Source organism: Mytilus californianus, unplaced genomic scaffold (assembly GCF_021869535.1).
Source record: "Mytilus californianus isolate M0D057914Y unplaced genomic scaffold, xbMytCali1.0.p SCAF_1, whole genome shotgun sequence".
Classification (NCBI taxonomy): Eukaryota; Metazoa; Mollusca; class Bivalvia; order Mytilida; family Mytilidae; genus Mytilus; species Mytilus californianus.
In genome coordinates this window covers 100665961-100689608 of record NW_026262581.1, presented here as the reverse complement: position 1 = coordinate 100689608, position 23648 = coordinate 100665961, and the positions used below count along the sequence as shown (strand labels likewise).

Sequence of the window (23648 nt, the reverse complement as noted above, 5' to 3'; positions counted from 1 at the left end):
TATGTGTGTGTCTTTTTCTCCATATATGCAAAACCTTATGTCACATGTTATTAAATGGTGTGATGACATCATTAATTCTCTGACTGGTGCTTTGATTCCAATCGAGATCTCGCAGGTGGTCTTCCGCGCTTAAGATTACACTTTGGCCATGTTTTCTGCTTTTCAGCAAGACAAGACAAATAGTGATGTTCTTCAAATTTTGGATTATCTACAGCCGCCCACCCAACAGTTACATGTTCCTGTCTATATTCCTTGGTCATTGTCTTTAAATATTTTCCTACATTTTGGGCATCGTACCCCGAAAGATGATTCAGCATTCTTTCACGCATACAGTCACCCGATTGTCCGACATATATGATAATTCCATCCTCTTTGATGACGAATATTCCATGAGTCTCTGGATCTGGTAGCTCATATAAAGTCTTGTGTTGCTCTATTAATGATTCACATTTGTATTGTTCACAACTTCTAGTCTACAAAAAAACAAAACGTATATTAAAAAAACTTCACAAAAATTCATTTAACACTATTATAAGTCTCGTGTGATCTCTTTCTCTTGGTGAGTATGTAAGAGAATACTACCCAAAAACTACTAATTGTCTTAATATAAAACCTGAATGTTTTTTTTTTTATTTTACAAACAGAAAATAAGTATTTTCACGATTTTTCTTACCTTCTGTACATCTGATGGCTTTCCCATGATGGCTATGTACAGCTAATGATCATTTTAGGCTGACGGCCAATGTTGGGATAGTTTTATTTGTACTTATTTTGGTACATTACATAAAGTTCAAGTATATCACTATTCGTGTGACTAATTTGGGGAAATTGTAGACTTTGAAGTCATTGGAATATTGTACGCACCTCATATTCTGGATATTTCCATTTCTATTTTAAGATGGGTAAAAAAGTAGTCGCATTTATAAAAAGGAGTAATCATTAAATATATACTCATAACACTCGTGCACCCACGACATAACGACATGTGACTTCTTATTTCGTCATACACATCAAAACGCTTAGTCTCATGAAATGAACTTGGCGGCTACGGACGGAATCAGCATAAGCACTTTATTACTATTTTCCCACGTTTAATGTTTATTTTAAAGTTTGTTCAATTTGTGGATCTTGAAACTGACTTTATTTGTGTAGCTCTTTAAAAGGTGAATTTAGTTTGTATGAAAACTACAATTTTTAACTTATTTTTGTGTATCATAAATGAATGATACCTGAACACCTGAATTTGAATGGAAATAAAGTATTTACGGATCCCGACTCAATATTCTTATTATTAACAACTTTCAAATTATTAAAAATGGGATCACGGAACTCTTTTGTTATTCATTCATTATACTGATAGTCTTTTATTACTTACTTTTATCTAATTGTAAATAATACCATGCTACAAATGTCTCGTAATTCATTCCATTTGTTTTGTTATTGCGCAATTCAGTGACTGGTACCTAACTTAAATACTATTGCAAATTATTATATCAAATAAATGAATTCAGATACCAGTATGACACTGTAACTGTGGGATAGGCTAAAATATAGGACAATGTTCGATAAACACAGTTATGATAATAAAAGAATTTGGGATTGCGCAAAATGTTACAAATATTTGTCATGCAAACACAATGGTCATATTTTAATTAAAGTGCAAAATTTAAGCACACCAACCCCTTCCCTTCTACTTTCATTTTAAAGGTTTAATTGAAATTGCAAAGTTATTACTCTAATTTAGCCTATCAGTAAAATATTTCTCGTGTAACATAAAATAATGTCCCCAATGATAATCGGATTCTTTGATATGTCCATGAAAAGTATGTGTAAAATCGTGGAAGCTGTATCAAATAATTCTTGTCTGCAGTACACAAACATTTATATAGAAAACACCTATATTTTTTAACATAATTAAAGTATTGTCACAAAGGCATTAATTTATGAGTATAACTGTATCTATTTAACTTTGGTTTTTTTAATCAATAATACAATAAAATTAACGATGTCATTGTCCAAAAAGAATTTATATAACCTCCCTTTGACGATACAAAATTTGATTACCATCAAACTATTAATTATCGTCAATATATATCAGAACGAAATTTCATAATGGAAAATTGTCACGAGTCCTTCTCTGAATATTATTTCATAGACGGGGACAAAATATAATCTAGGAAAAGTATACTAATCAATAATTCAATGTCCCAGATTAGATCTCTGGAGTCGGTTTCACAAAAAAAACTCCTGGTCCCAGATAGAATTATCAATAATCATGAAAATTTGTCATGTGGAACTAGTACTTCATTGCACACTCTTTTGCTTTACAAGCGATAGCAAACATGTAAACCCTGTCAGATTATGTATTTGTCTGCGTGGCACAAGCCAGGAGCCTGTAATCCAGCGGTTGTCTTTGGTTGATGTCTACAATAATAAAGTTTTGTTGGTTTTCTCACTTAAATTGGTTATCATTTTGTAATGCCAGGGTCTTTAATAGCTAATTAATTATACCAGCTATACGGTATATGAGTTTACATCATTGTTGGAGGCCGTACGGTGATCTGTAGTTGTTTAATCCTTGTCCTTTGGAAGCTTGTCTAATTAGCAATCATACAATATCTCCTTATTTTTAGATTTTAAACAAATCAGGTCCTAGCTAGGCGCTGATCCTGTATTTGAGGTCAGTGATGGCGCGGCCCTAACAGTGTCTTGCCAAAAAAATGGATATGTGTTCGTGTTCAGTTGTGGGGGATATATATGTAACTCGATCTAAATCTTGTCATTTATATAAGAACACCTAAAGCATGTGTTATTTTCAACAAATTATGTCATAGGTCATAATTTGCTCGATAATCTTATTTTAAAATACAACGGCCGAATAAATAAGGGTCTGAAATAAGAGTTCTTCATTTGTCTATTCTTTATTTTGAGCCAATTATTCTCTTTTTTGACTGTTAACCCAATCCAAACCCTAATAAAAAGCCGAACATTGAGCAATGGTCATTGTTACATTTTACATTGCAAATAAATCGAGATTTTTTTTCAAAAAGGGAAGGGGTATGAATATTACACAATAACAACTACATTTCTTTTTAAGTCCGTTTCAAAGTATTTCATGGATAGTTGGTTTGATCATTCCGGCAGACTTGTATGTGTACGGCTTATACTGAACCAAACTTGGTTCAAAATCAAGGTTAAGCTGTGGAAAAAGTAGTGTAGACCAAGTTATCAATTTATTTTTCGGGTGGGTTTGGTGTAATAAACATTTAAGGGTTCATATTCATCAATTTAAAATGACGTTAATGCCGAGCACATGTGTCATTTTAATAATACCAGTTAGTGATGAGTAACTGTCTTTTGAGAGTGCAGATTTTTCCAAAATGAAGCTACATTTGTATGAATCTGATCTTACGTGTGGTATGTATAATTGATTGTTGTGTCTCTAAAATATTCCAATCTCCGGTGGTGTTCGGTCACTGTGTGTTCGGTATGAAGCTGCATTTGTATGAATATGATCTTACGTTTGGTATGTATAATTAATGTTGTGCATCACTCTGTTTCGACTGTTCCTGGTGTTTGATACAATGTCTGGTGTTTGCTTTACCATTAAGTCCTTTGTGCAACACAATAATTCTGTTTCCCTCCTTCCATCTTTAAGTGATATTCAGTGTAGGTCTTTTAATATTTTGGTCATGGAGCCATCTTCTATGAAGCAGCCAATTGTTGTAAAACTAGCTGCTCGTTTTTGTACTTTTTTTAATTCGTTTTCTGAGTTAGTGCAACTAGGATCCGAAGCTGTGCCTGCATATTACAGTAGTGATCTGAATACGAGTTCAGAAGGACATACATATAGTCATTTATAATATTTGATAAAAATGATACGGTAACCTTGTAATATATCGACTGTCGAAAGTTCTGTAGTTTGGTAGTTTTATTTGGAGAGCGTGTGTTTTAAAATATGACATCCTGAAGTATAATACAATATTGCTCTATTTCAGCGAGACTATTTTTGACTGCATTTCACTCGCAGAAGAAAGGGAGGGGACTTGACTCCTTTTGTGGTAGGGTGAGCAGCTAAGACATCCAGTTACCCCACCCTTTTCTTATATTTTGTTGAATGTTTAAAAATACATACCCTATCATATATGTTTTAGCAAGCAAAAATTTACCTCTTGCAGAGGCAGATTTTTTTTGGGGGGGGGGAGGGCAGGGTGCCCGGTCCCCCCTTTTGTGGGATACATTTGGATGATTATTTAGGGAATCACTGAATCATGACTAAGCGGACCCCCTCTTATGGCAGTCAGTGCTCCCCCCTTTATGAAAATTACTGGATCCGCCACTGTATTGACTACGCTATATAAGATCAAATTACACTACCATCTACATAATACTTCTTAACATCAATCTGGGACTATTAACGTCAATACATTATGTCCCAGCTTAAATATGTTGAAGATTACAAGCCGTAAAAAATGGGGTTAAATGGATTTAACAAAAATATGATTATCTGATGCATTTACAACTAGGATTGTCTCGCCCTTATCATATATTATGAATCTTCAAATAGTGACATATTCCAGCGGTTCATCTTTACCACTGATTGCACAGTAAGGAGTCCATAGAGACCTATAATCTGATATTGATTTGACCGTCCCAGATTTCCGTAATATAGTCATGTCTTCCTCAATTGGTCTGGATATTACTTGTTAATTGTTTTTCTTCGACACACGTGTTTTTTGTTTTTTTTTTCATTGAAAAATGTCAGACCTAGATTCTTCCGATTCAGAGAGTATAGATTCTGATACTCAGGTAAAGTTCTGCTGTTTATCACAAATGATGACGGTAAAAGTTGAGGGAACATACACAATGTAGACTCACAGTACGGTATGCTTGACGGTTTGAGGTTTCGTCCCAGGTTGGTTCAAACCTTCGCGTATTTACAAATTATAATTTTTAGGGTTTGGACAGGGCAGTCCCTGATCCACACTTCCCTTCCACGACTCCCATTTCCATCCATCCTACTCAAACTTTTCTCCTATTTCCCAAACGAAATTCGGTAAAAATTTCTTTCCCAGAAATTATATCCCTAATGTAAAATGTATACTCCCCTCCTGCTTCCTGCCCCCTCATTCCAATGTTCCCTTACCCCCTGTTCACCCACTCAATTTTGAGTTTATGTAGCTTGATTTGGCTATATAAGCTCGATTGAGCTATAAAAATATCTATGAATTTTTTCAACTTAAATTTAACACTGTTCAAGTTTCTGCATTAGTACTGGGACTATTATACCAGAGACATATATATGTGTATATATGTCTCTGATTATACTAAGCCTAAGGACTTATTTGTATAATAGTCCCAGATTAGTACTTTGAATTGAGAATTTTTACAACCATAATAATTGATTGGAATAATCTACCAGTTGATGTAATTACTTTAAAAACTATTGATGCATTTAAAATAAATGACGGTGATGTACCAATTCAGCTACTGATATGGACTCAAATGGATCATTTATAAAGTCGTAATTGTTGCGAAATATTGCACCATACTATGCCAGAGTGATGTGTGTAATTAATTTTGAAAAATATACCAAAACAAGGTGGGCTAAAAAAAGATGGATAATTGCAGTCTAATATTTTGCATTCCTTCAAGTTCATGTATTAGGGTTTAACCAAGGATTTGTATAGTTAACTATACAAATCCTAGTTAACTATACAAATCCTTGGTTTAACATATGAAAAAAGGTTCTACATGTAGCTGTGTACCTCAATTCATACATGTGATGGACTGTGAAACTCAGATCAGGAGATTAGGAAATTTTGGTCAGGAGTTAAGACCTCTGATCAGGAGGGTTTTTATCGACATAATTTTTGTGGTAAATGTAACCGTCTGATGTAAAATTTGTTTTTTAAAGTGTAGCCTCTTTGCTTGATTGATATCACTTAAAAGAAATATTGAGAAGATTCTGTTTCTTGTTTTGTTTTTGATTGTTGACTGCTCATAAATAAAGTACATTGATTTAACCTTTTCTTTGAGTACTAAGAAAACATCAAAGTATAGTGTTTTATTCATGCCTCCATCTTATTTATTTGTATTCAATGTCATTGGCATAGATATATAAGAATGAAATATGCTATACATTTATAAAATGATAAATATATGAAATGTTAACAAACAATAGTTATGAATAGTTTTTAAGCATTAAGAAAGTCATTTTGCTAGAAAACTTAAGACATTTTTATTTCAAATGCTGTAAAATATATTAGTTTATAGTATCACTGTCTATATTATAGTGACAAATGTTATTAAGAACTGAAGCACTGGTCTTGGAACACTGGGTCATGTAAGAAGTACAAGCTGACTTGGCTGCCTTTAGTTTAATACACTTGACTTCGTACTAAAGTAATCCTAATGCTGGTAACAGTTTTGTAGTTGTTAGGAGGCTGTGAATTGTAATTGAGTCAATGTTTGTCTGCTGTCAGTTAGGACTGAAACTATTGTATACCGTTATGTCCTAGGATTGGATCTTCTTTAGCATGCTGAAGGTCCTTCATGTCCACATTAGAGTGTGAAAAAGCTAGTATTTCTTTGCTGAGTTGAAAGTTTATAAAATGTTTTTTTGGCATCAAAACCTTCTGTTGGATGTTTTGAAAACAACTTTCCACTTTTCTATCAATGCTGGTATCGATCGATGTGTGCCATAGACAGAAGCCATATCAAGAATTTAATATCCTATCACCTGTTTATAATATTGTTCAATCAAATTATTATCCCTTGTTAATTAGCCGCTGGCCAGGTCAAAATCTCAACATGTTGCATAATCAGGTAATGTCAGTTACACCGGATACGTTTGATACACTCTGGTTTTTACATCTTCAACAACAAACAATTGTAAACATCGCAGTAAAAAATGTGCCTAAAATTTTTCATTCATGATATTTTTTATACACAGGAGGTTTGGAGTAGACCCCTGAAAACAGGATTATTGTACTCCCGTCGGGAGGTTCACGTGTTTCAATTAATTCAAATTAAGAATTTTCAATGATTTTCGGATCTGTATTGACAAGTTCCTTAAAGAATCAATTATTAACCTTTAACATGCAACATGTGCAAAGGGGCCTGTACCCAAAGTACTGTTTTTTTTTTTGTTCCTATGGCTCTCCATACTTTTAGAGGTCAACTGTATGGTATGTATTTTAAAATTGATGCATGTTCCCTCAAACTAAGGCTATTTATTGTCATGTTTCAGAGGTTTAAGGTGCAGTTTTAGCCCATAAACAAACCTTGAAAATTCAAATCGGATAAAACTGGTTTTTCTGGAGGGGGCCTTCACTTCAATGTCTGGGACACACGATACAGAGGCCTAATTCTTCAAAAAAAAGTGTCAACCAGCAGGCATATAACTGCAGTCTACTGTTCATGTTTATTATTGAAATACGCTTAGGGAACGACTACTTCTGGTTGCAGGTCCAGGTGAAGCCAAAAAAAATCAGCACACTGGGTCTCTATTAGGATTTCTATATCATCAATCCCTTGCTCAAAGATTGCATCTTTGATAAACAAAAGACACCACTTTTTAAAATGTTCTTTGCCCTCTGAGAGGTAAGATGAAGACAATGTTAGTGCCTAAGTTGTATAACCTATTGAATTATCAGACAACAGACCAGAACCTTGAAGCACAGAGAAATGAAAGAAATCGATTCCCTTATAGGGAAGGCAACAACTCCCTTTTGAGAGTGACATATTAGACTACATGACATCATCCACACTGTCTTTTCCTTGTCCCATGGCCTGATGAAAGTTTGGCTAAATTGAAACGAAAACAAAGTTTCAGAAAAGACTTTCTCTACATTGAAAAAAATATCTTTGGCTGAGTAAAATGATTGAAAGAGATTTCATGAAGAAACAGAACAGCACTATTTTTTTTTTTATGACTGGTGTATCAATTTTTTATGACAGGTTTATCAATAAATAAACTAATAAATTTGGTATAAAGATTATACATTACTTAAATATACTTGAGTATCACACAACTTGCTAAGCTGTGAATATAAATAAGTATATGTGGTATGAGTGCCAGTGAGACAACTCTCCATTCAAGTCACAATGTGTAAACAGTAAACAATTATAGGTCAAAGTACAGCCTTCAACACGGAGCCTTGGCTCACACTGAACAACAAGTTATAAAGGGCCCAAAATGACTAGTGTAAAACAATTTAAACAGGAAAAGTTCGAAACCAATAGTCTAATCTATAAAAAAAACGAGAAACACTTATGAACCACATCAACAAACTACAACCACTGAACAACAGGCTCCTGACTTAGGACAGGTGCATACAAATGCAGCGGGTTAAAAAGTTTAAACAGACGCCAACCTTCATCCTAACCTGAAACAGTAGTATAACATTACAACATAAAAAGACACACTATAAAATTTCAATTGAAATGGCTTATCTCGATCAAAAAGACATATAAACAAAAACAGGTAAACATACACTGAACAAATAAGTTTATTCTATGACACAGTATAGATACAATATTAATTAAAAAGATGTAGAATAATGTCAAAAAAGACAACTCTAACCTGGGACAAAATGGCATTAAATAAAATAATGTACACAGGTAAATTTAAATATAATAATTTTGGTGTTGGGAGTACGGAGATATTTTTTCAAAATAAATAAATTTGTTGTTCACGGTACAAGTACAGAAGTGAAAATTTATCGTCATACTAAATACTTATCAAAGGTGGTACATTTTAAAACTAGTAAGACGAGATATAACACCAAATAAGTAAACATTGAATAACTAAAATGTATTACAAATTGTGTCAACAGGTCAAATTAACATGAAAGTAAGATTTGAGAATACTCACAGTTACTGAAAGCTAGTGAAAAGCCCAAAACTATTAATAATAAAAAATCACTCATCAGAGACTAAGATCAATTAAAACACGTCCCAGGGATTTAGTGTTTTAATGCCATGGACAGTCAAAGTAGACATGACTGGTGAATGTCTGTTTAATGCATAATTTTTGCTGTTCCATACTTCAAAAGGAAGGTTGGGATTGCTTTTGGGGGTTATGGCCCAAACCATTTTAGGAATAAAGGGCCAAAAAAGTATGATGTTCTGGTTTCCAGACAATAACTTGAGTATAAGTCTATGGATCTCTATGAAATTTTACCACAAGGTTCCATACCAAAAAAGGAAGATTTGGATTGATTCAGGGGGTTATGGCCCTAACTGTTTAGGAAAAAAGGGCCAAAAACAATACTTTCTAATACTTTGTATAAAATGCTTATTTTTTGACCAATTTCAATGTGATTTAATTCAAAGTCTTGAATTATTGGGGTTCTTTAATATGCTGAATCTAAGAGTGTATGTAAATTTCGGATTTTGGGCCCCGTTATCAAATTGGTCCACATTAAGGTCCAAAGGGTCCAAAATGAAACTTTGTTTGATTTTATCAAAAATTGAATTCTTTGGGTTCTTTGATATGCTGATTCTAACCGTGTATTTAGATTTTGGATATTGGAACATAATAGGTAAATGTCCAATTAAAAATTTTTAAGTTCTTAGACCACATTCATTCTGTGTCAGGAACTATGCTATGTCAAACATTTAATCACAATCCAAGCTCTGTATTTCACAATTGATAGAAATTGTAAGTAGAGTTATAGTTGAAAATAGATTCAGCACCAAAACTTATTTTAGAGAAGAAATTCTGTATAAATATAGTTTGAAATTTACTCTTCATTATTAGATATTTTGAAAAATTATTACTGGTAAGTTTTATATTCCAGTTTTTTAAGGAATGAAACTTTCAAATTTTTTTTTTCATTTTTTTTTTTCATTTTTTTAAAGAACTTTGTGGTAGGTTTGTTTGTTATTCAGTATAAATTAATTTTCAGAATGCTAAATATATATATTTATATTTTGATGAAGGGAACCCTTTTAAAAACTTAGTTAATATTGGCCATTAATAAAAAAAAAATTAAATTCTTGGTGTACTTGGATATACTGAATCTAACCATGTATTTAGATTTTGGATATTTGACCATTATAGGTAAAAGTCCAATTTCAAGTTTTTCAGTTCTTTGACCACATTCATTCTACATGTATGTCAGAAACCTATGCTTGTCCCAACTGTTCAGGGTTCGACCTCTGTGGTCATATCAAGCTGTGCCCAGCGGAGCATTTTATTCTCAACTGTCTTGGTGTCATGTACTCATTTTCAAGTGAATGATTAAATGCATCTTTTCACAAAATGGCACAGTTAGAAGTCGTGATATAATAACATTTTAGTATTTGAATATCAGTGCTGTCATTACGTCCCATGTAACTGTATTGTTTGCCCTTAATATGTAAGTGAAATTCAAATGGATATTTTATTAGTTTCAGACTATAGTCCTATAACCGTAATTATTCTTCTTTTTCATACAAACTTTTGTTACATTGTTCCTGAGCACACTTCAATAGAACGAGGCCAAAGGTTCCGCCAAACGCGAGATTTTTTACATCAAATTTTGAGTAAATGTTTTAGTAAACTTCATGTACTGCTCCTATGAAATATAAAATGAGTTCAAAACTCACAGGCTTAAGGACGGCAAAACCTTTCTATTAACATTAACTGTCATCAGAAATAGATTTATGAATGTTATATATTCTTGCAGTTGCAACAAGACTTCAGTTCCGGTAAGCTGAAACCAGGACTAAATGTAGCTCTACCAGCCAGTATAGAAAAACATTATATCAATGATGTGGTAAGTTTCATTTTTATGCCCCCGCCGTAGCGTAGGGGGCATTAAGTTTTACCCTTATCTGTCCGTAAAACGGTATGTATGTATGTACGTACGTCCCAAAGTTGGTTTCCGTTCTCTTAACTTTAGTTTGCCAAATGTTATGAAACTTATACGCAATGTGTATTACCACAAAACACAGATCAAGTTTGAATTTTGGTGTTGTCACATTTACTGTTCTAGAGTTATGCCCCTTTACAAATGGAAAAATTGCTGAATTTTTCGTGTCCGTTCTCCAACTTAAGTTTGCCACAACCAAATGTTATGAAACTTATACACAATACTTATTACCTCAAAACTCAGATCAAGTACAAATTTGGGCAGCGTCACTTTTACCGTTTGTCAGTTATGTCCCTTTATAACTTTATATGATATGCAAGCGGGGGCATCATCTGTGTCCCATGGACACATTCCCCATTTATCTATTATGTTGAGAGTGGATACACAGTTCATAAAGGAGAAAAATTATTTGGTTGTGTAATGGTAATAAGAATTAATATAAACTAACTGGCATGGTATATAGTCAGAAAATTATATATTAAAAACATAGTATTAAACATAGAGCACTATATGATAGTAACAAAAAATTTGGATTTCAGAGTACAGGTGTTGCAGATAGTTGAGAATCAAAATGAGCAGACCAATTCATATTTTTAATAAATCAATGATAAAGAAAACAAAGTACATGAATTTTGAAATTATGTTTCACTTTTATTTCCTCAAAAGTCATCTTTTTTTATTACAGTACACATGGTAGATAATATTAGATCTGTACAATCTTCTCAACAGATTTTTAATTGTTTGTCTTTTCAGGTTTGGAGGTCATATAAACCAATTTGAAACCCCTCTCCGTCTAATATTTACTTCTTATAGTGGTCATATGTCACCGTTGTTCCTGAGTACTTTATTACAAGACATCTGATCATCATCAACATTTTCTGTTTCAATAAGTAAAGGAGATGATGGGTAAATGTCTATGAAACAGGAACCCAACAACATTAAAGTCATCTAGCAATCAACATACTGTCTTCAAAAATAGATAGGTATCTACCAATATTACAAGTTCTTCATTTCTCTAATCTACATTTGTATTTTCATTTTATCTTCAGTATTTGCATACATATTATTTATAAGAAAGTGCTGTAATCATAGCTTTATTTTTATTGCTTATGCAGGCTGGAATGAAATGTAAGCTAGAAGAATTAAAGTCTAATTTGGACTGGATAGAAAGACTTGACACTACCAGTGATCCAGCACCAGCTCAGCCTGGCACAGATATACAAGGGGGCGATGATATACATAATGATTTCAGGAGGGAAATGTTGTTGTAAGATTTAGAATTTTTATATTTTAAGCAATTCTTTAAGTATTAACATATTTCTTGTCTTCTTACTTGTTAATGTAAGGTAAACATATGAACAAGGACATATTTTCGTGACAATTTACATTCATATTATTTTAATGCTCTAGAAACTCCGGTAAATAAATCAGACATGAAAATTTGCTGTTTAACATTAATATTTATTCAAATGTCAATGTCCTTATATCCTGGCCAATTCAGCCCTTCTGCTGGAAAATCTTTAAATGATTATTGGTGATTGAATGTCATAGTCCAAAACTGGTACAGGTTCTTTGCAAATTAATTTGATATGCTGAACCAGGTTTTATGGCATACCAAATCTCCCCCTTTTATGATAGTTATTTAAAGTTTCATTTTATCTTTGCATCATGGAGGAAATTAGAAATACATGTAAAGTTTCAAAGATTCAATTTTATTTGTATTGTACTTTTTCTGCTCTCAAATAAGTCATGTTCAAGTACATCCATAAGATGTTTAGTTTTCCTGTAAACTTTACTTTCATTTTTACCTTTTAACTTTCAACATTTTGGTGGAATTGCTTTTACCAGCTAGTTTGCATAAATTTTTCTCTTATATTACGTAATGGACTTTAATAGCTAATAGTTTAAGTTTCTTTTGGGATATTTGTCATTTGTACATGGAATTAGAGATTGTTCATTGCCTTTTTAAATCCAATAGAAGAATTGAAAGTTTTAATGTATAAATATTGTAAATACAAATTAACAATATCAAGATATAATAGATAAATCATTCTGGCTTATAGCATCTACAATTTAAGGTGGTACCTAACACTACAGGGAGATAACTCTGTAAAAATCAGCTAAACGTTTTAATCATGTTGTATTGTTAAGGAAATATCAAGATTCTCAATGATCAAAATTAGTGTTTGTCAAACTGCTATATAACCAGTGAAATTTTTCTGATAAAGTGGTTGGTTCAAATTATTTGAAATTTTTATATTTTTGTCAAAGGGTCAAAGTAAACATTTCGTCAAATTTTTAGGAAAATTAAACGAGCCAAATTAGTATTAGTCAAGGTGTTGGGTACCACCTTAATAACTTCAGTGTTCATGTTTTTGTGTTTTCAGTTACAGACAAGCTCAAGCTACTGTGTTGACAGCTATTCCAAAACTCCACAAAATGGGTATAAAGACTAAAAGGCCAGAAGATTATTTTGCACAAATGGCTAAAACAGATGACCATATGAAAAGGGTATAAATAATTGATTCCAATCATTGTATGTAGGTAAAAGATTAAAGAGAGAAAACCATAGCAATATTTTGACCTTTGAATGATCTTTGCAGGGGTCAAATAGTGTTTATTAAATTTCCTCTGGTGAATTTGTCTGTTGTACAATCCTAGACAGAACCCTCTTAGGTTGTAGTATTGGGCAGCCATTTTTGTCGTGCCTTGCGATGAAAGTCGCGGAAAGCAAGACATAGGGATTGTTTTTCCGGCAACGGCTGCAGCGGTGGCATCAACAATGTTAAGTTTTCTGCTTAAGTTAGTTTGATAGGAACTACTTGTGATAGATCATTGATATTTAATAGAAAGTTTCATTACTCTCAGTACATATCAGTCTGACAACTAATAAGCAATTTTCAATGTTAAGTTTTCTGCTTAACTTAGTGATAGGATTTACTTGTGATAGATCAATGATATTTGTATGAAGTCACATTACTATTAGTACATATCAGTTTAATGACTATTTTGAGGCACTGGCCCCTAGGACATGGTCTAGTGACTTTGAATTAATAAGCAATTTTTGTCCCCTGCATAACGCGTCCGTCCTGTCTTGTTAGCACTCTCAAAGGTACAATTCTTGCCAGATTTTCATAAAACTTATACTATAGGTTAATATCAGCAATATCTCGGACATGTTTACAATAGTGGCCGATCGACTTTTTTGAAAGAATTATGCCCCTCGGAATTATTAAATTTTTGGAAAATGGCTTCGTTAGCGCTATCACACGTATAATTCTTGCCAGACTTTTATAAAACTTATACTATAGGTTAATATCAGCAATATCTTGGACAAATTTTATAATGGTGGCCGATCGACTTTTTTTTAAAAGAGTTATGCCCCTTCGAAATATTAAATTTATGGAAAATGGCCTCATTAGCGCTCTGATGGTTACAATTCTTGCCAGATTTTTATAAAACTTATACTTTAGGTTGATATCATCAATATCTCATACAAGTTCTATAATGGTGGACGATCGACATTTTTTTAAAAGAGTTATGCCCCTTGGAAATATAAATTTATGGAAATGGCCTTGTTAGGGCTACAAAAAAAAAGTGTTTTATTTAGTTATTCCCCTTGTTCCTTGGATAGATAATATATGTGCAACGCGGGGGACATTCAAACTCTGTTCTTTTATCAATGTTAAGTTTTCTGCTTAAGTCAGTTTGATAAGAACTACTTGTGACAGATCAATATTTCATAGCAAGTATAGTTTGAATATTATATCCTTTTGTTACTTTGATCAATCAAAATGAATATCATTAAAGTATAGGAAGTAATGTATATTGTATCTTAATTTTAATACTTCTTGACATTTTAGGTTAGGGAGAGATTATTACATAAACAGTTATCTATAGAAAAATCAGAAAAAGCAAAGAAACTACGAGAACTCCGCAAATATGGCAAAAAGGTAAGATTTTGATGTGGCTTTTATTGCATACAGAAAGTATATACATGTATTAGTTGCTTTAATAAAAGAATAGAATTATTTTCATGATAGTTTAAGTGTTTTAAAAAGTTATAAATCAAGATAACTCAATTAACATCTGGGTTGCCTTCAATATCATAGCAGCAACAAGCTGCTATGTCCTAGATATCTATGTTGAACGATATGCTAAATAGCTAGGCTATCTAGATCTTTTTAGCGGCTAGGCTAGCTATACCTTCAGTAGTCAAAATCTAAGTAGACCTACGTAGCTGCTATGATATTGAATGCACCCCATATGAAAATAAATAAAATAGTTTTTATACGACCGCAAAAAAAATTTTGTGGTCGTATATTGGTATGACGTTGGCGTCGTCGTCATCGTCGTCGTTGTCCGAAGACACACTAGTTTTTGCACTCAAAAAAAAAAAAGGAAGGTGGGGATTGATTTTGGGGGTTATGGTACCAACAGTAAAGGAATAAGGGGCCGAAAAGGGGCCAAAAATAAGCATTTTTGTAACTTCCAGACATAACTTGTGTGTAAGTGTATGGATCTCTCTGACATTGTACCACAAGGTTCCATATCACAAAGGGAATGCTGGGATTGATTTTGGGGGTAATTGCCTCCAAATTTTAGGAATTAGGGGCCAAAAAGGGGCAAAAAACAAGCATTTTTCTAGTTTCATGACAATAACTTGTGTGTAAGTGTATGGATCTTTATGAAATTGTACTACAAGGTTCCATATCACAAAGGGAAAGCTGGAATTGAGTTTGGGGGTAATTGACCAAAAAGTTTAGGAATAAGGGGCAAAAAAGAGGCCAAAAATAAGCATTTTTCTAGTTTCCAGACAATAACTTGTGTTCAGGTGTATGGATCTCTCTGAAATTGTACTGCAAGGTACCATACCACAAAGGGAAGGCTGGGATTGATTTTGGGGGTAATTCCCTAAAAAATTTAGGAATTGGGGGCCATAAAAGGGCAAAAAAACAAGCATTTTTCTAGTTTCAGGACAATAACTTGTGTTTAAGTGTATGGATCTTTATGAAATTGTACTGCAAGGTTCCATATCACAAAGAGAAAGCTGGGTTTGAGTTTTGGGGTAATTGCCCTAAACGTTTAGGAATTTGGGGCCAAAAAGGGGCCAAAAAACCAGCATTTTTCTAGTTTCCAGACAATAACTTGTGTTCAAGTGTATGGATCTCTCTGAAATTGTACTGCAAAGTACCATACCACAAAAAGAAGGCTGGGATTGAGTTTGGGGGGTGATGAATCATAAGGGGGTTCAAAAAATTTGGGGGGGATTTTTTTTTTTTTTTTTTCTTTAAAATTTTCCATTTTAAATTGGTTATTTCTGATTTATATATAAAAGCAAATAATAATGATATGGTTTGAATAGGTAAATTAAAATTTTTTAAGTTCTTAGACCACTTTCATTCTGTGTGAGAAACCTATGCTGTGTCAAATATTTAATTACAATCCAAATTCAGTGCTGTATCAAGCTTGAATGTTGTGTCCATACTTGCCCCATCTGTTCAGGGTTCAACCTCTGCGGTCGTATCAAGCTGCGCCCCAGCGGAGCATTTTATTTCAATTAACACCAGATGAAAAAAGTAATTCAGTAAATGGACATAACTGTTAAAAATCACATAAATGTTTGAATTTACCTTTTTTCATTGGTGTAGTCTAAACTTACAAGTGTCACAGATTATTTCAATTCTGTTTCACCTAAATGCTAAAAAAGCAAAGGAATTTTGGAAAGTTTTAAATGACATCTGAAAGATTAAAAAAAAGTATAATAAATGCAATTTAGATGGAGTGTTTTTTGTTGTTGCTGTTTTCAGTCCCAAAATGCAATGCAAAGCACTTGAAAATGTAATGTTTCAACAACAACTTAATTTAACCATTTTTTCAAAACAATTACTCTGCCAGTCTTAGCAATTTAGAAATAATTAAATATATGCTTTGCATTTTAATATTTTTCAAAAATTCAATGGCCAACAAATACACACTTGTTCTACTTGTATACCAAGTTATTTACTTCTCAAAACTTTATAAAAAAAATAGTGATTCCAAAGTTGTGTACACAGAAAAAAATGTGTGTATAAAAGATGCAATGTCTGCTTTTATGCTTCACAACAAGTAGATGATGCCAAATAATATGTACCAAGAGTATCAGAAATTGGATTCAGGAGATGATATATGTAAAAAAGAACAATTTAAGCTTAAGGCAACAATATAGATGTTTGGACAATAAGGACAGGCAAATACAATTTCACCATTATAATCACTGGAGTTATAGATGATAGTTAAGGCAATGTGTATAAAGACAACTGTTCAGCCATTACATTTAATATACAACTAACGTATTTCCGCATAGGCGTCACACTGACAGTACTACGTCGACAATGGACAAGTACAATAGTATGGATGTTGTGTTCTCGTGACAATCTCAACATGAGTGTTAAAAGCTTTTCTTTAAGCTGCAAAATACAGACTAAATTCTTGTTATTGCATGCATGTCTTAATTCTATAAGATTCATTCTTAATAAAAAATATTTTATTTAATTCTTGCAAATGCATTTGTATAAACTGTATTCAAGGTTCAACAAGAAGTACTATTGAAAAGACAGAAAGATAAAAAAGAAATGATGGAAGCAGTGAAAAAATATAGAAAAGGTAATTTATTGGTTGGATTGATTGATTGTTGATTGTTTAACATCCAATGGCAAATATTTCATGCATGTTCAGGGTAATTTATTGGTTGGAACATTAGTTTTTTATTTGAATGTTAAGAATGTTAAATCATCCTTTTTTATTGTAGAAGCATGATATATTTCACTGTATTTTATTTCTTTTGAGAGGATTTTTATAGTTTTTGAATGCACTATGTTTTGAATTCAAGTGTGCAATACATGAAGATTTCATATCTCTGACGTAGCATGTCTCACTAGTACATGTCAGGAAATGTTTTCATTGGTAAATGGTGTTTAATAGTTTTTCGCACAGATTATTAACTTTCAAATAGATAGAATATGTGTTGAAAAATATTTGTTCTTATCCAGTTAGACTTTAAAAATCTCTGCCATTGTGAACGTTGTGAAATTCAATGATTGACAGCAAGAAATACCATTTAAAACCCAATGTTAAAGTAAACATATTTCTGATAGTTATATTTTAGTGTTTTTTGGCCAAATAATAAATTGATATTCATGATTTTTGTCTCACCTTGATGGAGTCAAAAAGCGAGACAAAGGTATGCTGTTTATGGCATTGGCATCAACAATGTATTAGTTTATGATTAGGTCAGTTTATGGGGAACCACTGGTGGTAGGTCAATTATAGTTGGTATGCAGTTGTATTAGCATTGGCACATCTCATTTCCATGGACAATATTTGGCCCCACCTCCTCAGTCATAGTCTATTGACTTTGAAACTTTTGCTTAGTTTACATGTATTAATTTATGATTAGGTCAGTTTATAGGGAAACACTAGTGGTAGGTCAATGATATTTGGTATGCATATGTATTAGCATTGGCACATCTCAAGTTCATTGACTTTGAAACTTTTGCATAACATATGTTTAAGAATTGCTGTTTTAATTTCAGCAATTGCATTTTACTATCAAATTAACAAAAAGGTGAGACATATCTCTATGTTAACAGTTTATTCTTATACAATGTTAAATTTTTTCACAACTTAGCTAGTGATAATTTAGAGCTTAACATATATGGTATAAACTATTGTCTATTTTAAAACGAAGAAGTTGAGGAAAGCTTAAAAACACTTCTTATTATATCTTACTGTATATTCTATATTTCAGGTCAGAAAAACAAATTAGATTTTTTGGATGATCTAGACAAACCAGCTTCTAAACAACAAGGTGGAAAACAGAAAGATAAAAAGGAATTTAGGTATAAACAGAAAAAAATCACTCTGATCTTGATACTGTAAACTATATTGCAAATTTTATTTTATCTAAAATCCTACATCAGATAACCTAACCAAAAGAAATGTCTTTAAAGAAAAAAAATGTTTCTAAGGGTACAAAAACTAGTAAATTTCAAGTTTGATATATTAAGTTGATAATGTAGATCATACTAAAATACTATGCTGATTATAATTATAATCCACTCAAGATGTTCAAATTATCAAATTTTAATGTGTTGGCAGCTCAATGTTTTAATCATGGTAATCTAGTTGATTTGGGGTGTATGATGGGTTGGGGGCTAACATGTGTGTTTGGGCAGAAGACTAAATCTGTTTGTGCACAACAACTTACTACATGCTCAACCATGTTTTTCAAATTTACGTATGTTGTTTTTGATTGCAAATTGAAAATCAAGATTGAAATTGACAATATTCTCTCTTGCTGTTCAGGAGTTCTGGTCATTGATAAATTGGAAAATTGCACTTAAAGTCAGTTCTGTGGAATAAATTGAAAAGTTTTTATCCAATGCTTTTCAAATTTAAAATATAGGTTGTTACTGATGACAGAATTGAGGTTAAGTTCAATCTTGACAATTTTTACTTTGTCGTTCAGGAGTAATGGTCCTTGATTGATTGGAAAATTGTATTTTAAGTTATTTCCGTGCAATATTTGAGAACCTTACAAATTTCTTCAAAGCGCAGTTTACTGTTGTATTCATGTATTTTATTTTGAAATGGTCTTCATACATACGCAGCACCACCATACATACGGATGATAAGTCATGAAAACCAAAAACCCAGATTTATTAATACATTAATCGGATTTTGCTCCATGATCTACAAACTATATAGTTATGCTTGACAATGCAAACTGAAAGTGTGAAAATAACACAGTTACTTAATTTGCATGCTTTATATTGAACAAAAATGCACAAAATGCACCCTGGACAAAACACTGAAATGGAAAGCATTCAACATTTGTTCATAAAAAGGAATTATATATCTAGAAGAAGTTCAACTGAATTCCTACAGGAATTTCTTCAATCAGTTCAAGGTTAACTTTTGATGAATTGAGAGAAAAACAAAATTTATTCATAACTATCAATTATTTTGAGCTGTTTGAATATTTGCTATATTTGGGAATAAATTTTATAGGCAAAGTTAATGTTCATTATTATTTTGAATGTAGTGATACATATGTGAACTTTTTTTATTTTGGTAGGTCAAATAAGAAAAGGGAATATAAAAATAAAAAATTTGGATTTGGAGGCCAGAAAAAGAGAGGAAAACAAAACACTTCAGATAGTGCAAGAGATATGTCAGATTTTAACCCAAGAGTAAATCAGAAAAGACCAGGACAGAAAGTGAAAAAGGTAAATAGTTGGACTGTACAAGTAATGTCAACTATCTGTCAGCTTAGATCTTATCCATTCACTATATTAATTATTCATTTGTTACATATACACAATGTATATACATAATTTATTCCTCCTATTTGGGTCAAAATAAGTGGTTGACATTTTTTAATAAAATAACTTAATTTTTGAAATTGTGATTAATTGATGTTGGCCAACATTCTTTTTGTCCTTAATAGGGATAAAATGTGTGTCACTGGGCTTGAAAAGCATACATCAATCAATCATTTAATCAATCAACTGTCATTCTTCAAGTAAAAGCAGTTACAGTTTACATGTGCATCTTTTATAAGTTGTTAATGAATTAGACAAGCAAATCCTTAAGCTTACAGACAGTATACCTAATACAACTGTAACTTAAACAGATTATATAACTTCTTAAAACTGTCACATGTACTTTATATCAGACAGAATGCCTGTTGACTTACCCATTTTGAATAGCTGCAGTCTGCTTTTACATTAAATTATTGCCAGTAGTAATTTCAGACCAATTATATGATGTCTCTGTCATGCTTTGACTGTACTGTTAATTCATTTAATTTTGTGGCACTGAATTGTTTTGAAAAAAATCTCTCTTTCATTTTTTTTACCCCCGCCGTAGCGGTTGGGGCATTAAGTTTTACCCTTGTCCGTCTGAACGTCCCAAAATTGGTTTCCATTCTCTAACTTGAGTTTGCCTCAACCAAATGTTATGAAACTTATACACAATGCTTATTACCACAAAACACAGATCAAGTTTGAATTTTGGTGGGGTCACTTTAACCGTTCTAGAGTTATCCACCTTTATAAATGGAAAAATAGCAAAATTTTTAGTTTCCATTCTCTAACTTAAGTTTGCCTCAACCAAATGTTATGAAACTTATACACAATGCTTATTACCCCAAAACACAGATCAAGTTAGAATTTTGGTGGCGTCACTTTAACCGTTCTAGAGTTATACCCCTTTATAAATGGAAAAATTGCAAAATTTTTAGTTTCCGTTCTCTAACTTAAGTTTGCCTCAACCAAATGTTATGAAACTTATACACAATGCTTATTACCACAAAACACAGATCAAATTTGAATTTTGGTGGCGTCACTCTAACTGTTCTAAAGTTATGGCTCTTTATAAAGTGAAAAATTGCAAAATTTTTATTTTCTTCTAAATGTCAAGTAATTTTAAAATTGGAGTTATCTTCCTTTATCCATGATTATAGTTGAATCAACTACAATCAATGCTCTATACAATGCAATGTTTAATTTTGACTTCCAGTGATAAAACACAGATCAAGTTGAATTTGGGTAGTGTCACTTTAACCATTATTGAGTTATGCCCCTTTATAATTCGAAAGATTGCAAAATTTCTAGTTTCCATTCTGTAACTTAAGTTTGCCCCAACCAAACATTATGAAACCTATACACAATATTCATTACCACAAAACTAAGATCAAGTACAAATTTTTTGATTTCTAACTTTAGTTTGCCTCAACCAAATGTTATGAAACTTATACACAATGCTTATTACTACATAATACAGATTAAGTACGAAATTTGGTGGCGACACTTTAACCATTCTTGAGTTATGTCCCTTTATAAACATAAAAATTGCTGAATTTTTTAGTTTGTCTCAACCAAATGTTATAAAACTTACACACAACCGTTCTAGAGTTATGCGTGTTTACAAATAGAAAAATTGCTGAATTTTTAGTTTCTGTTCTCTACTTAAGTTAGCCTCAACCAAATGTTATGAGACTTACACACAATGCTTATTACCACAAAACTCAGTTCAAGTTCAAATTTGGGTAGCGTCACTTTTATTGTTCTTCAGTTATGTCCCTTTATAACTATATGATATGCAAGCGGGGGCATCATCTGTGTCCACATGTGGACACTTTCCACATGTGGACACTTTCCACATTTATTTTTTTTGGCTCTAAAATTAACAGATTGTGATTAACAGCAGAAACTTCACATGGTATGACCATTCCTAAAAAGTGTCAACTTTATATGTTTACAAGAGCTAATATAAAACAACAAATAATCTAATATCTGAAATAAAAATTGCTCAGGAAATTAAATTAAATAATCTAAATTAAGCTGTTTTGCTTGAATTGTTTTTGATGTGAACAGGAAGCAAATTTCTATGCCCCACCTAGGGGCATTATGTTTTTTAGGTCTGTGCATCCGTTCCTTCTTTCGTTTATCCTTCTGTCCGTCCATCCCGCTTCAGGTTAAAGTTTTTGGTCAAGGTAGATTTTTAATGAAGTTGAAGTCCAATCAACTTGAAACTTAGTACACATATTCCCTATGATATGATCTTTCTAATTTTAATGCCAAATTAGAGTTTTGACCCCAATTTCATGTCCACTGAACATAGAAAATGATAGTGCGAGTGGGGCATCCGTGTACTATGGACACATTCTTGTTTTAACTCTAAAAACAAAACAAAAATAAAAACACTTCCAGATCAAACTGTCTTTACAATAAATATGGTTAACAACTAGTGTTATCTTTTATGTGTTATGTGTAATTACAGTTAAGGGGAGATAATTCTCTTTTCTTAAATTGTGTGTTACAACCATGTGTTGTAAGTGTTTGTGAAATTTTAAAAATGGTGAAACTAGTTATTTTGCAATTATTTTTTTCCATTTTGAAGGGTCTTTACTTTGGGAAATGCCCTCAACAAGTGATGTTTGGAGTCCTAAAGAAAACATTAAAAAGAAATTACAATTTTTTTATGATTTATTGGATAACTTGAAAAATTAAATAACTGACCTAAACAGATTTGAATATTTAATCAATTAGGCTGTCAAAATGCATAAATCAAAACAAAGGAAAACATATTCAAAATATAAGTAATCGATTTATTGGACCTATTAGCCATATAAGTCATGCCTTATATCTGTGATCCATATGTTAAAAAGACCCTATGTGAATCTATTTTAAAATCTTTCTCTGAAGCCATGGACTTCCTTTAGATCAAGGATTCCTGGATTGACTCTACCTTGGGAAGCATTGTCAGTAAGAAATAAATTAATAACGTGCCAATATTCTTGTGATTGTGAGTTTTTCGACGCTTCTATTTTTTCTTTTACAGACAACACAAAACAGACCTGGGAAGTCAAGAAGACAGAACATAAAAAACAGGAAAAGATGAAAATGATATTCCAGCTATAAACAGTTTGAATTTGATGAGACATGTGAAAGCTTACAACTGAATAAACATGTACCATTTAGATTGTTTAGCAACTAGCAAAAAAGTGACATTTTTTAATGCCGAACAGTACAAAATCTTTATGAAAATAAAGATGTTTTGTATTAAGATAAATATACCGGTATATGTATTTGATTTTCAAATAGACAATTGTTCTGTAATGCTAGTTGCTTCATTATTGTTTTATATATATTTTCCATATTGTAAATGAGATAAACACCATACATGAATTCAAAAGTGGACTCATATGTTCAGTTTAATCAATAAACAAGTTAAAATATC

General features: G+C 32.2%; 1 protein-coding gene across 2 annotated transcripts; it reads left to right on the top strand.

Moving 5' to 3' along the window:
- Positions 1 to 1028: 1028 nt before the first annotated feature.
- Positions 1029 to 23648, top strand: LOC127727796 (probable rRNA-processing protein EBP2). 2 transcript variants are annotated; one of them, XM_052234923.1, is made up of 9 exons: positions 1029 to 1163; positions 10677 to 10766; positions 11978 to 12129; positions 13250 to 13373; positions 14726 to 14815; positions 17432 to 17507; positions 18652 to 18742; positions 19981 to 20131; positions 23250 to 23648. In XM_052234923.1, exons 3-9 carry the CDS (start codon positions 11984 to 11986, stop codon positions 23307 to 23309), a joined length of 738 nt encoding a protein of 245 aa, XP_052090883.1. In that variant the 5' UTR covers positions 1029 to 1163; positions 10677 to 10766; positions 11978 to 11983; the 3' UTR covers positions 23310 to 23648. The 2 variants fall into 2 exon arrangements, with proteins under 2 accessions (XP_052090883.1, XP_052090875.1); XM_052234915.1 differs by lacking the exon at positions 1029 to 1163 and adding an exon at positions 4664 to 4809.

What these genes read in the sequence shown, in the direction of transcription:
- LOC127727796 (XM_052234915.1), top strand. Translation starts at nt 4,759, where the DNA reads ATGTCAGACCTAGATTCTTCCGATTCAGAGAGTATAGATTCTGATACT. An exon ending in TCCGCAAATATGGCAAAAAG is followed by an intron (nt 14,816 to 17,431) that starts GTAAGATTTTGA and finishes ACTGTATTCAAG; the next exon opens with GTTCAACAAGAAGTACTATT. An exon ending in AGTGAAAAAATATAGAAAAG is followed by an intron (nt 17,508 to 18,651) that starts GTAATTTATTGG and finishes TCTATATTTCAG; the next exon opens with GTCAGAAAAACAAATTAGAT.